At 41.8% G+C, this 15,280-nt stretch overlaps 1 protein-coding gene across 1 annotated transcript in view; it reads right to left on the bottom strand.

Annotated features, from left to right (window-relative positions):
• The window catches only part of LOC125083389 (adhesion G protein-coupled receptor E2-like), a 44,666-nt gene extending 30,738 nt beyond the window's left edge, over positions 1–13,928 (bottom strand). Inside the window, exons 1-5 of the mRNA XM_047699862.1 lie at positions 13,767–13,928; positions 11,760–11,813; positions 5,201–5,347; positions 2,581–2,631; positions 2,160–2,294 (exon numbers count right to left, since the gene is read on the bottom strand). Of these exons, the coding sequence (XP_047555818.1) occupies positions 2,160–2,294; positions 2,581–2,631; positions 5,201–5,347; positions 11,760–11,813; positions 13,767–13,902 (523 nt within the window). The 5' untranslated portion in view covers positions 13,903–13,928. The remainder of the gene's footprint in view (positions 1–2,159; positions 2,295–2,580; positions 2,632–5,200; positions 5,348–11,759; positions 11,814–13,766) is intronic.
• Between the last annotated feature and the right edge of the window lie 1,352 nt (positions 13,929–15,280).

Genomic DNA, 15,280 nt, shown 5'->3' with positions numbered 1-15,280 from the left:
CTTAGAAAATATGAAAAATGAGAAAATATGAAAAAGAAAATATGAAAAATGAGAACAAAGAAAATCCACCTGCAAGTCCACCATATATGGACTACTGGAAGATTTAGGATACTTTTTTCCTCAGCTTTTCAAACATACTAGGACATTTTCCTTTATTATCAATAAATGTGCGTCTAAGATGATTTAGTAGATGTAGAATATTTCTTGGTGTGAAAGTTGTTTATTTTCCCTTTTCTCCACTAATTTTCTTTTTGTGGTAAAATGCCCTTACCATATAATATACCATGTTAACCATACTTAAGTCATGTAAATTTCTTTTTTAAATCTTGCATTGTTGAAGAATAAAAACTCTTCTGTTTTAGATGTTGATCTAGGTTCTACAATCTTATTAATTTTGATTTGGATAAATCAATCTCTTTGATCCCAATTATGATCATTTAAAAAAATGAATCCATAAAATTCATAGAAAAAAAAAGTCTTTGAAATCAGTCTCAACACAGATTGTTTGGATTTGACTACAGAAAACAAAGATAAAGAAGGGGAATATGCCAAACCAGAAAGCTTTTGTAAAGCAAAGGAAACTATCAATAAAATGAAAAGGCAATCTATAATTTAGGAGAAAATATTCACAAATCATATATCTGAAAAGTGATTAACATCCAAAAAAAATATAAAGGACTCACTCAACACAATAGAAAAAACCCTAAACAATCCAATTTAAAAAATGGGTAGCGATCTGAATAGACATTTTCCACAGAAGACATACAAATGGCCAACAGGTATATGAAAAAGTACCCAACATCACTCATTATCATGGAAATGTGAATCCAAACCATAAGGTGGTATCATCTCACACCTGTTGGAATGGCAATTATAAAAAAAGATAAGGAATTGCAAGTATTGGTGAGGATGTGGGCAAAAGAGAACCTTGTTCCCTATTGGAGGGAATGCAAATTAGTGCAACCACTGTGGGAAAAAGTCTGGAGGTTCCTCAAAAAAATTAAAAACAGAACTACTAAAAAAACCAAAAACAAAACAAAACAAAAAAACAGAACTACTGTATGATGCAACAATTCCACTCCTGGGTATTTATTTGAAGGAAACAAAAACACTAACTTGGAAAGATATCTGCATCACAGTATTCATAACAGGCAAGTTCATTGCAGCATTTATGACAGGCAAAATAGGGAAACAAAATGTTTCTATCAACGCATGAGTGGATGATGGAAAGTGGTGTAGGTCAGGGGACTATCATTCAGCCATAAAAGTCATTTGCAACAACACAGATGGATCTTGAGGGCGTTATGCTGAGTGAGATATGCCAGAGAGAGAAGGACAAATGACATATGATTTCACTTATATGTGGAATCTAAAAAGAAACTAACAAAACAGAACTCAGAACAGAGGAATGTAGGTGGGAAATAAAAACCGTGCTAGCTCATGGAACACTACATCAAAAACTAATGATATACTGTATGGTGACTAATGTAACATAATAAAACAAAAACAAAAACAAAACACAAAAAGACCACCCAAAAAACAAGCCATGTTAGTTCTGCTTGCCTCATGGGGCTCCTGTGAGGAGTGAGGTGGGAAACCATGACCATGAAGGGGCAGGAGTTCCCAGTGAGCTTATGCTAGGAGACCCTGAGCTTCCAGGCTGCTTCCTCCTGCTGCTTCCATTACTCTCCCCTTTCCCTGTGCTATGAGTATAATCACAGTGATAACAGCAGAGACCATGATAGTAGCTTGTGTTTGACAGTCTACTCTGTACTAGTCTTTACCAGTTCTTCACACATATGAATTTTAAATCTTACTCCATCCATGGAGGGTAGGTACAATGATTGTCCCCAATTTACAGACAAGCAAACTGAGGCAGAGAGAGGAGGAATAATTTCCTACATGTCAGATGTAATCAGCAGTGAGCTGGGCTTTGAACCCTCGTAGCTCAGCTCTGCTGTGTAAGCTCTCAACACTCTACCTACTGATCATGAAAACCAGATTTTCCACTTCCCTTGTACTCTCCCTGCCCTGTCACCTCTCTCTTTTCCTTGATGAAGTGCTGGGTGCTGTTCTCAGTGAGGCTGAGGGCTTGGGAATGCCCCACCATCTCCCAACCCCTGGGCAACTTGCCCCTCCACCACCCCAAGTCCCTGTACCATCACAACTCTCTGACAGGCTGGTGAAGATCACCCCAGATGACGAAATGAATCCTGGGGAGCAGCGACAGGCAGTGGCATTGACACACGTGGATTTTGGAGGGCACCACTGGGCACAGTCTGTGGGGGCAGAGACTGAGGAGATGAAGACCACGGTCAGAGGGTTCAAGAAATGGAGGGAGCCAGATACTAGCTGAGGGTCCAGGGATAGAGCAAGGGGGGTGGGTAGGGAAGGGATTGCTATTACTGGAAAAGCTCAGAAAACTAGGGAGAAGGAATCGCTTCTTGTATACCCAGAAAGCATCTGTGAGCCTTACTTGTGAATAAGCTCCCTTCCCTACCTCTTGTTGGTGAGAAAACCCAGACCCCAGAATTCACTCCCCAGCTTATGCCTCCAGTGGGGTAGGCTGGGCAGACTCACCATTCAGCTTCTGTGCAGGCCTCAGTGTCAACAGCAGCATCACCAAGATCCCTGGGACAGAAAAGCAGACGACACAGGGAGGAGAGTCAACCCCAGTTTCAACCCATGACTGCATGGTCATTGCCTTCTGCAGCCCATGGCTTTCCAGCAGGATCCATGAGGCTCCTCTACTGCACACAGTGCCAAGACTCAGTCTGCATCCCCTCCATCTCCCTGGATTCCCCAAGAAGTCAGTCAAGAATAACCACAAGGAAAACCTTCATGGAACTCCAGGTGCTACAAGTTAAGGGGACAGAGTATACATGGACAGCTGATGTCAGTGACACAACATAGAAATTGAAACCTCTTCCAAAGGAGGGGAGAAAATCTTGAAGGAGAAACTCTTCCAATCCATGAGTCTTGCCCTTATATAGGTTCTTTGTTCTCTGGCAATAGCAGAAATCTGCTTGGAGAAGGCCTGCTTTCTTTTCCATGGCGAATGTGGCCTTTTCTATTTCACATGGATTATGTTATGAGATAAGAGTGTGGCTAGATGTTCTGTTGTCCAGATGTGGATGGAACTGGTCCAAGCCCTTTCAGTCTGTCAGGCCTGGTGCCCTCAGATTTCCTGGGTGACTCCTAGAGGGGTGGGGACATCAAAGCTACCCAACCTGAGGATTTGAACAAGTCCAGGGTGGGCCTTCCTGGGAACCAAGTGCAGAGGAAATGCTATGTACCCAACCAGGAACTGTCATGGCTCCCAGCATTGGCCTTTGTCCTGACATTTCCCGGGTAGATTCTCACTGCCTGCGTAATTCTTGGAATCCCAGCTGTCCTGGCAGACAGCATGCTCCCATCCACATTAACTCTGAGACTCCAGCTCCACGGAGATGGGCAAAACCCACACCTGAGCCAGGCCCTTTAAGGGCTTGAGGGCAAGAGTCAAGAGAATGAAGATGAAGCTGGACAGGCAGCGTCACCTGGACAGTGGCCACCAGGGCTGTGGTAGACAGTGGGGCTGACATTCAGTCAGGCAGCTTTGGGGCAGTGAAGTTTCCTTTTCTGATCCCCATGAAGGAATCTCTGGACTAAAAGATGGTGGTGAGAATCTGCAACTGATCAAGGCCAGTGTGGATGAGGGGAAGGTGGCTGGAGAACGGAGCAGGTGCTGATGGGCGAGAGGTGGCAGATGCTTCTGTCTTCTTGGCCCTTGGACTCCCACCAGTGATATAGACCTGTGGGCATTGCCAAATGGGGCTCACCCTCCATCTTCTGTCTCTGAGTGTTCTGGGTTAACCGGGGCCTGTGTTGGCCTCCTTGGAAGAGGGTCAGGACTCTGCAATGGTCCCCTCTCTTTCCATCTGGTCCAGATGGAAGTCTCTTCCATTCACCTAAATCCCAGAGTGTGTGTAGGATGGTCCACATCACTCTGCCCACCTCCATACAACATCTTCCAGGTCCCAGTCACCTGAGTTGCCTATAGGTCTATAAACTAAAATTGTCAGGGAGGTTCAGGGCAGAGCTTGCAGGGGGAATTAAAGTTGGAAGGCCAAGAAGCCAGTTCACCATGTCAAGAAGCGTCTTCTCAGTGATCCGAAGGGGCACGTGCACCCGAATGTTTATAGCAGCAATGTCTACAATAGCCAAACTATGGAAAGAACCTAGATGTCCATCTACAGATGAATGGATAAAGAAGATGTGGTATATATACACAATGGAATACTATGCAGCCATCAAAAGAAATGAAATCTTGCCATTTGCGATGACGTGGATGGAACTAGAGGGTATCATGCTTAGCGAAATAAGTAAATTGGAGAAAGACAACTATCATATGATCTCCCTGATATGAGGGAGAGGAGATGCAACATGGGGGGTTAAGGGGGTAGGAGAAGAGTAAATGAAACAAGATGGGATTGGGAGGGAGACAAACCATAAGTGACTCTTAATCTCACAAAATAAGCTGAGGGTTGATGGGGGGAGGGGGTTGGGAGAGGGGGGGTGGGGTTATGGATATTGGGGAGGGTATGTGCTATGGTGAGTGCTGTGAAGTGTGTAAACCTGGCGATTCGCAGACCTGTACCCCTGGGGATAAAAATATATGTTATAGATTAAAAAAAATAAATAAAAAAAATATGTGTAGGAAAAATTAAAAAAAAAAAAAACAAACGAAGCGTCTTCTCCAGGTGGAGTTATTGGCTAGGGGAAGGGCTGGCCAGGAAAGCTGTGCCCACCCTCGAAGCTTCCCCCTTCCTACAATTCTGGACAGGGTTCCCAGGTCCATCCTGGTGTGACCAAGTCTGTGTGGATTCTGGGGTGGGGGGCGGTGGGCAAGGAAGGTCTCATCCTGCCCACCACTGATGAAGCAGAAGAAGATGGACATTGCACTGAAACATAATGTGCTGTGAGCTAGTGAAGTCTCCTGAATGCCACCCCTTTGTTTTCCGAAAATAAAGTGCCATGTGGGAAGGGAAGATGTTCCAAAATTGTGAGTGGCACTTTGTGGAGGTATCAGAGCCTTGGGGTTTGGAGAGGGATAGAACTCAGATAGGTGCCCAGATGAGCTCTCTGATGCTTGGAAAAGTGAGCTTAGTGACCCCAAACCTCATGGATGGGGAGATAGAAGGTTCAAAGTCTTTCTTACTTTTACACATAATCTCACTCTCATTCCTGAATGTTGTCTCAGAAAAGAGCTTCTGTTTTAGGTCACAGATGCAGTACTCGTCGTTCATCCTCTGGCAGTCAGCATAGGCTGCACAGGACTTTCTCAACAGTTCACACATGTCGATGTCTAGAATACAAGACAAAGGATCATGTCCCAAAGGAATCAGTTCCCACAAGGCAGAGACCCTGGCCTCCAGCCTGACTCAGCCATAGGTACTGGAGAGAACTCAGCTTGCAATCCTGGGGCAGGTCTGAGCTAGAGACAGCTGCTCCAGAAAGCCTGCTAACTGCTCTGCTCATCTCTGCTCTCTGGCTAGGCATGAGGGCACCTAGATTCAGACATTCTGCTGTGCCATCATAGGGGCTGGAAGGAGGTCAGCATACCCTTCTGCAGATGTGGCGTGGACCGAGGCACTGAGTCTCTGCTTGCACTATTGGGGACCTGAGGGTGGGCTCCAGTTAGTGTGACAGTGGCACTGAAGGCCACTCTCAATGCTGAGTCAGTGAAGGGAGTCATGGCTGGAATCTGTCTAGAGTAACACTCTTTCCTACCTGAGGGTAAAGCCAGGTGGTCTGGCCACTGCCCATTGGCAGCTTCCACTTCCCATTACTCAACGGTGGCCCAAGTTCACCCCAGAGTCCTCCTCATCCACTGTCCCAGGCTCCCAATGTCAGGAATTTTCAAGAAGCCCGAGGATGTCTCTGGAGGAGTCTTGCTATCTCCAGCCCTGGAGGAAGTTTCTCTTATCAGAGCCCATCACACATATGAAATGAGGAAGCAGCATGCAGGTTCTCACAGCTGAGTCACTGGGGGAGGGGAGGTTGGTCTGGTCTCTTACCTCTCCCTCTTCTCTACACATGAGAGGAAAGAGTTTCATGAGCCAGGGTCACTGAGCATCTCAGGGACCCAGAGAGCAGGGGATCTGACTCATCCCTGTCTAAAAATAACAGTTGAATGAGAACTAGCAAGTCAAGAATGCATCAAAATGCAGGGACAGAATGTTCGGTCCTGTACCTTCCAAACAGGGCAACAAAACTTTAGAGCCTGAAAGACCTCATGGAATCATGCAGAGTCAGGGCAGGCAACTGGATCCCACAGAGCAGAGTGTCCTACCTGAACTCATGGATGTCCCTTCTAAGGCCCCAGGATAGGCTGTGGGTGTCAGCACCAAGACATGACAGGATGTGGGAAGACACACACATGATGCATTCGTGTTCACCCCCATCTGGGCAATGGGACAACCCTCCTTTCTTCTCATATGGTGGCAATAGCTGGACACCTGCCTTCAAGGTCGTTGGGTGGCATGGAGTCAAGTGGGGACAGGAGGGAATGAGGTGTGCGGGAGGGGAAGACATGATATGAGAAATCTTCAACCTGACAGACGTGCTCCCAGGAAGGAGCTGGGATCCAGGCGCACCATCAGCAGGGCTCATCGCCATGCTCACCCAGCCATGAGCCTCCATGGGACACACATGCACAAATGCAGGGGATCCATTAGGGATACCTCTCAGGCATAGAGGGGCTGGGCGGGAGTCCCAACACCACCTTTTATTCCATGGTAAATTAACTTTCCCCCAAATATTAAATGACAGATGGATACTTAGAAGGACAAAGAAAATGTAAAAAAATGAAAACAAAGAAAACCACGTATAAGTCCACTACACAGACTACTGGTATTTTTAGGATATTTTTTCTTTTCTTTTCAAAAATATTAGAAAATTTTCCTTTACTTATCAATAGATATGCATCTAAGACTATTTTGAGTACATGAAAATATTTCATGTAAAATATTCATGTAAAATGTTTTTTGAGGCAAACTTTAGTTTCAACTTCATTTATTCAAATTGTATTTATTTTTATCTTAAAGGAAAATCAATTTTTGTTTTCTTAATGATTTTTATTTTGTTTATTTGACAGAGAGAGAAAGAGAGGGAGAGAGCACAAGCAAGGGAAGAAGCAGTCAGAAGGAGAGGGAGAAGCAGGCTTCTCACTAAGCAGGGATCCTGATGCGGGGCTTGATCCCAGAACCCTGGGATCAAGACCTGAGCTGAAGGCAGATGTTCAACTGACTGAGCCACTCAGATGACCCAATTTTTTGTTTTTCTGATTTGAGAAAAATAGTTGATTTTCTTTATAAGAATGAAATTTCTTTCTTTCTTTCTTCCTTTCTTTCCTTTTTTCTCTCTTTCTTTCTCAATATATTTTAACAACTGTGTTGTTTTAAATTTAAGGTTATTTCACCAGTTCATTATTAGTATTTATTATTATTATTATTATTATTATTTATCACATCACACGCCCTCTTTAATTCCCATCACCCAGTTACCCCATCTGCCCGCCCACCTCCCTTTCTGCAACCCTTAGTTTGCTTCCTGGAGTCAAGAGTCTCATATGGTTTGTCTGCCTCAATGATTTCTTCCCATTCAGTTTTCCCTCCCTTCCCCTATCATCTTCTGCACTATTCTTTATGTTCCACATATGAGTGAGACCATATGATAATTAGGTTTCTCTGATTGACTTATTTCTTTTTAAGTTAAAATTATGTTACCTTTATTTAAATGTTTTGAAAAGATATTCAGATATAACAAGATTTTTAAAAGCATACCCTTCTAATTTTGTATCATTTCTTAAGCAGATACGTAGTATAATTTAATTCTTGGATTTTGAAAATATTTTTAAAAGAAAGTTTATTTGGGAGAGAAAGAGAGAGCGAGAGAGAGAGAGAGAGAGAGAGAGAGCGAGAGAGCGAGAGAGCAGGGGGAGGGGCAGAGGGAGAGGGAGACAAGCTGATTCCCTGCTGAGCAGTCGGCTTATCTCCCTTTCCCTTGGGGTTCTATCCTAGGACCCTCAGATCACAATTCTGAAATCAAGAGTCAGGTTTTTAACTGACTGAGCCACCCAGGTACTCTGAAAGTTTACTTAAGTATCCTCAAAAATAGTTAAAAAATACCTAAAAATAAGTTTACTTAAAAATACTTAAAAATAAGTATACTTAAAAAGTATAAGTATACTTTAAAAAAGTATACTTAAATTCTCAGCATAGTAGAAAAAACCTACAGGTAACATCATACTGAATAGAGAAGAACTGAATGCTTTTCCTCTATCAGGAAAAAGACAAGGTTTGCAAATTTTTTCTAGTAACGATTTAGAAAAAATAACCTAGGTTATAATAAAGCCATCAAGTCCTCGAGTCTCATTTTCTGTTGAGCTGAATTGTTTAAGTTTGTGTAAGCTATTATTTTAGAGTATAAATGTGTATGTCTTTAATGTTAATTCTTTGTATAAATAATATAATTGAAATGTAGCATTAGAATACTGTTTCCATTTGCAGTAAATCTTGTCCATATTTTTTCCACCAGCCCTAATAAAGTTCAGAGAATTGCAGAGCTTTTTTTAAGGGAAAAAAATATTTCAGGGGCAAAATAAATGATTCAAATAGTGCTAAACAATACTATCTTATTTTCTTGCATAGGGCTCTTTAGCTTATTTTTTGTTGTTGTTTATTGCAGCATTATTACAATAGCCAATATATGTAGCAACCTGAGTATCTGTCAACAGATGAGTGGATAAGGGACATGTGGTACATACACAATAGAATGTTACAGAGCCATAAAGTGGATGAGATTATGCCATTTGAGACAATATGAATGGACCTAGAGAGTATTATTAAGTGAAATAAGATTGAGAAAGAAAAATACCATATGATATCACTCATAAATGATATCTAAAAAAACCCCCAAATGAATAAAACAAAGAAGCAAACAAAAAGCAGAATCAGACCTATAAATACAGAAAGCAAATTGATGGTTCCCAAAGGAGAGTGGGGCCGGGGTTTGGGTGAAGGGGAGTGGGAAATGCAGGCTATCAATTATGGAATGAATACATCATGGGAAGAAAAGACACAACATAAGGAATATAACAGCAATCTGTTGATTTATGGGGGCAGATTGTAGCTACACTTGTGGTGAACATAGAATAATGTATAAATTTGTCTAATCATTATGTTGTACATCTGAAACTAATGTAACATTGCATGTCCAATATACTCAAATATAAAAGACTTTAGAAATGTTTTCTTTCTTTTTTAAGATACATTTTCATTGAAGTATAATTAACATAGAGTGTTATATTAGTTTCAGATGTACAACACAATGATTTAACAGTTCTAAACATTTCTTAGTGCTCACCATGGTAAATGTAGTCATCACTTGTCACCAAACAATATTATTAGAGTGTTATTGACTATATACACCATGCTGTGCTCCTCATCTCTATGACTTATTTATTTTATAGCTGGAAGTTTGTAACTTCCATTTATCTATTTTGCCATTTATCTATTTTGCCCATCCCCCTGCCACTTGCCCCTGGCAATCACCAGGTTTCTCTCTGTATTTAAGAGTCTGGTTTTATTTTATATTTTATATTCAACATATATGTGGAATCATACAGTATTTGTCTCTTTCAGACTGACTTACTGCACTTGATGGTATGCCTTGTAGGCCCATTCATGTTGTCGCAGATGGCAAGATCTCTTTTTTATGGGTGAGTAATATTCCATCACAGATGGATGCCACATAGATGATGGATACCATAGATGAAATGGTAAATAAACCATTTCATCTATGGATGAACACTTGAGTTTCCTCCATATCTTGGCCATTGTAAATAATGTTGCAATAAATGTTGGTGCATCTATCTTTTTGAATTAGTGTTCTTGCTTTCTTTGAGTAAATACCCAGTAGTGAAATCACTGGATCATATGGTGTTTCCATTTTTAATTTTCTGAGGAACCTCCATACTGTTTTCCACAGTGGCTGCACCAATTTACATTCCTACTAACAGTGCACGAGGTTTCCTTTTCTCCACATCCTCACCAATACTTAAAAACACCTTAGTTTTATATCTGGACATGCTTCTTTCACTTTATTAGTTGTAAGACTTTGGATAAGCCACTTGATCTCTTTGAGCCTAAATTTGGTAATTTAAGAAATGATGCTGCCCAGAAATCATGAAGTTCACAGAAGAAAATGGGGAGTAATCTTTTTGACATTGGTGTAGGCAGTGATTTTTTGGACTCGACACCAAACACAAAGACAACAAAAGCAAAAATAGACCAGTGGGACCATATCAAACTGAAAACTTCTGTACAGTAAGGGAAAGCATCAACAAAATGAAAAGCCTATCGACAATTTGTGAGAAACTATTTGCAAATCATATTATCACATAAAGGATTAACATCAAAAATACCTAAAGAATTCATACAACTCAATAGCCACCTCACAAATAATATTATTATTAGTCAATTTTAAGATGGGTAGAAGACCTGAATATATATTTTTCCAAAGATGACATCCAAACAGCCAAGAGGTACATGAGAATGTACTCAACACCACTAATCATCAGGAGAATGTAAATCAAAACCACAATGAGATATTACCTCCCACCTGTCAGAATGCCTGTTATAAAAAAGACAAGAAATAACAACTTTTGGTGAGGGTGTGGGAAAAAGGGAAATTTGTGCATTGTTGGGAGGAAATTTAAATTAGGAAGCCATGATCCTGAGGGGACAAGAGTTCCTGGTGGGCTCATGCCAGGAGGAAGCCCTGAGCTTTCAGGCCGTCGGTATTTCTTCTCTCCTGTTGCTTCCACTTCTCTCCCCTTTCCTTGTGCTATGAGAATAGTCACAGCTATAAGAGCAGTGACCATGATGATAGCTTGTGTTTGACAGTCTGCTCTGAACTAGTCTTAATCTGTTCTTTATACATGTGAATTTTAAATCTTACTCCATCCATGAAGGGTAGGTACAATGATTGTCCCCAATCCCCAGACAAGCAAACTGAGGCAGAGAGAGGAGAAATAATTTCCTACATATCAGATGTAATCAGCAGTGAGCTGGACTTTGAACCCACGTAGCTCAGCTCTGCTGTGTAAGCTCTCAACACTCTACCTACTGATCATGAAAACCTTCCACTTCCCTCATATTCCCCCAGCCCCATCACCTCTCTCTTTTCCTAGATGAAGTGCTGGGTGCTACTCTCAGTGAGGCTGAGGGCTTAGGATGCTCACCATCTCTCCTCTCTGTTTCCCTGGCTCTCCAACACCCCATGCCCCTATACCATCAAAGCTCTCCAACAAGCTGGTGAAGATCTCCTCAGATGAAGAACTGAATCCCAGGGAACAGTGACAGGTGGTGGCATTGGCCCATGGAGAGTTCATAGGGCACCAGGGAGCACAGGTGTGGGGGAACTAGCAGTGGGGATGGAGACTACAGCCAGAAGTTTCACAGAATTGGATGAAGTCAGCTGCCAGCTAAGAGTCCATGAATAGAGCAGGCAAAGGTAGGGAAGGGATGGCTGCCATCAAAAGAGGAAAGGACCAAAGACTGGACATTTGGAGAGGAAGAAATAGTTTCTCTTATCTCCAGAAGACCATCTTGGAGCTTCACTTGGAGAATAAGCCTCCTTTTCCCCTTATCAGTGTAGAACCCAGACCCAGCATATGCACTCCTTAGCTTATATCACTAAGTCTGCAGACTCACCTTTACTGTACTGGGCTGCAGCTCCCAATGTCAGCAGCAGCAGCATCAAAAGTCCTACAGCAGAAAAAAAAACCAGTGAGAGAACAAAGGGAGGAGAGTGGAGTTCCAATTTCAACTCCTGGTGGCATGGTCATTGCCTCCTAGGGATGTGGCTCTCACCATGCAGCTCACAGCTTTCTAGCAGCATCCATAAGACTCTTGCACCTTATGCAGAATTGAGGACCAGCCCTATTACCTCCCTCTCCCTAGATTCCATAAGGAGTCAGTCACTAATGGACACCATCCTCATGGAATCTCAGTATTATAGGTAAGGGGACAAAATATACACAGACAGCTGATATCAGGGACACAACTTAGAAATTATGGCCTCTCCTGATGGAGGGGATAAATCTTGAAGCACAAAGTCCACGGATTGGTGTGTTCTGCCCATAGCCAGGTCCTTTGTTCTCTGACAATGGTAGAACTCTACCTTGAGGATATCTCTTAGAGGATTATTACCCCCTGTTTAACCCACATATTTGGGGGCACACAGAGGAGCATGGGTTTGGGAGTCAGCCATCCCCAAGTTTGAGTCCAGCTTACAGTAGTATTGGCGAGGCAGGAAGCCCAGGAAACACAGGAGGGGAAGCTGATGATAAGTGAGGGGTAAGAACTAAGGCGCCAGCAGGTAGAGCCACCATCTCCTGGTTAAGTGGTCTCTCCAGGTACAGTGACCATGGCTTCTACGGTTCATAACAAGTGAGCTCCTGGCCATCCTACTGCATTGAGGGCACAGCCTTTCCTTTTATCTCCTAGGCTGGTCCTGAGTGATGAGTCACTGGACAGGCTTCATGGTATCAAAACCACTACAAGTGTGAAGGGACTACTCTACAGGCAATCACCTGCCCACCTATTAGAGTTTCATTCCATTCATGGGAGGTAATGAACTCTATGAAAAATCTTTCCATATCTCAGTGCCATCATAGGATTTTCTAAAATGTGCCCAGCATTAAAAATAATCATGTTCCACACATCAGATGATAAGAAATATGACTATTTTCACAAAAACAAGGGAACAAATTACAACCAACAAGGACAATATATAAGGAACACTTAACTTGCTATGTAACAGGTATTATCCTAACCATTGAGGGAAATAAAGACCAATCAGCATTAAGCTGTCCTTTCTATTATGCACCGTTATTGCCCTTTCAAACATTCCATGACCCACACAAAGCCCATGGACTAAAGGATGATGTTTTTCTTAGTTCATTAGAATTTTCAGAGGATTTTGTTATGTACCCTTGTGAAAAAAAATAGTATAGGCGGTATGAGGGTTAATTTCATGTATCAATTTGGTTGGACCCAGTTATTTGGTCAAACACCTGCTGGGCAGATGTTTTTTAAATGAGATTAATAATTAAATCAGTAGACTCAGAGTAAAGCAGATTATCCTCCATAATGTGAGTGGACCTCATCTAATCAGTTGAGGACCTCAGAAGAAAAAAGACTGCCCTCCTCTGAGGAGAAGGAATTCTGCTTTCAGAATGACTTCAGACTTGAGATGTAACATCAAGTCAGTCTGCTGGCCTGACCTACAGAATATCAATTTCCCAACCTCCACAATGGCATGAACCAATTCCTTAAAATGAATGGATCTCTTTCTCTCCTTCACCCCCTTTCTCTCTCTCTCTCTCTCTCTCTCTCTCTCTCTCTCACAAACACACACACAGACACAGACACAGACACACATTATATTGGTTCTCTTTCTCTGAAGAAACTGGGCCAATATAGCTGATAAAATGAGAAATCTCTGTTGGATTGTCTCCAGGAGTAAGTTTTACTGATTTTCTCCTTTGAGACTAGATATAAATGAGCCAACATCCTTCTTAAAATCTCTTCCCTTTTTCCTTTAGAGAGAAAGGGGGAAACAAAACAGATTATCAATAACATAGAATATCCTCTAACTGGATAGAGAGCTCCCAGATAGCTTTAGTTATCTGTCATTATTGTTATAATTCTACCTACCTGTCAACAGTAGATTTTTGTTTCTCATGATGCAGACAACTGTGAGCCCAGGCACAGAGGACGTCTTGTCTTGGTCTGTGTGTGTTACAAAGACCTCCTGTTTCAAGTTTGACTTGGGCTCCAGAGGGACTGCCATAGGAAACCACCGGTCTGTATCCTTTGTTTCCTGAGACTGTCTTGTGATTAACTTCTCAGAAACTTCACTTCTATTTTTTAAGCATTTGCATAGCATTAGTGGTGTTTTTACTGAAAGCCTCCTTGAAGGTTTTTTTTTCTATAAAATTTTTTTATTAATTTCTTTTCAGTGCAACAGAATTCATTATTTATGCACCACACTCAGTGCTCCATGCCATACGTGCCCTCCACAATACCCACCACCTGGCTCCCCCAACCTCCCACCCTCTGCCCTTTCAAAACCCTCAGATTGTTTTTCAGAGTCCATAGTCTCTCATGGTTCATCTCCCCTTCCAATTTCCCTCATCTCCCTTCTCCTCTCCATCTCCCTATGTCCTCCTTGTTATTTGTTATGCTGCACAAGTAAGTGAAACCATATGATAATTGACTCTCTCTGCTTGACTTATTTCACTCAGCATAATGTCTTCCAGTCCCATCCATGTTGCTACAAAAGTTGGGTATTCATCCTTTCTGATGGAGGCATAATACTCCATAGTGCATATGGACCACATCTTCCTTATCCATTCATCTGTTGAAGGGCATCTTGGTTCTTGAAGGTGGTTTTTAAATCTTTGTGGTATAAGAAGATGTGATCTTCTGTATTATAAGAACTTCCCAACATGAGGAATTACTCTGCTCAAATTTCTGCCCCATGAAGACTTTGGATCAGAGTCAACAGAATTCATTATTTAGTATCTGTGAAAAGATAATTAAAAAAAATAATTTATTTATACAATTTATTAATTTTATTCAAATTCAGTTAGCCAACTTTTAGTACATCATTAGTTTTTAATATAATGTTCAATGATATATTAGTTGCATACAACACACTGTGCTTATTTATTTTAGAGAGAGAGAGAGAGAGAGAAAGCAAGTGAGAGAGAGTGTGAGTGGGGGGAAGGGCAGAGGGGAGGGAGGGAGAGAATCTCAAGCAGACTCGCTGCTCAGTACAGACACCCCTGCAACGTGGGGTCTGATTCCAAAACCAAAGATCATGGCCTGAGCAGAAATCAGAGTTGGATGCTTAACTAACTGAGCCCCCCAGGTGCCCCTAAAAGACAATTTTATTGAGGTACAATTGCCATGTAGCACTATATTAGTTTTAGGTATACAACGTAATGATTTGATATTTGTATATATTGTGAAATAATCACCACAATATATCTACTTGACATCCATTGCCATACATAGTTACAAATTTCATGTGTGTGTGTGTCAGCATGTGTGATGAGAACTTTTTAAAAAATTTTATTTTATTTTTTCAGTGTTCGAAGATTCATTGTTTATGCACCACACCCAGTGCTCCATGCAATATGTGCCCTCCTTAAGTGATGAGAACT

This window comes from Lutra lutra, chromosome 1 (genome assembly GCF_902655055.1).
Source record: "Lutra lutra chromosome 1, mLutLut1.2, whole genome shotgun sequence".
NCBI classification, from domain to species: Eukaryota; Metazoa; Chordata; class Mammalia; order Carnivora; family Mustelidae; genus Lutra; species Lutra lutra.
Note: the sequence above shows the minus strand (reverse complement) of the source record. Positions and strands in the feature narration are given on the sequence as shown.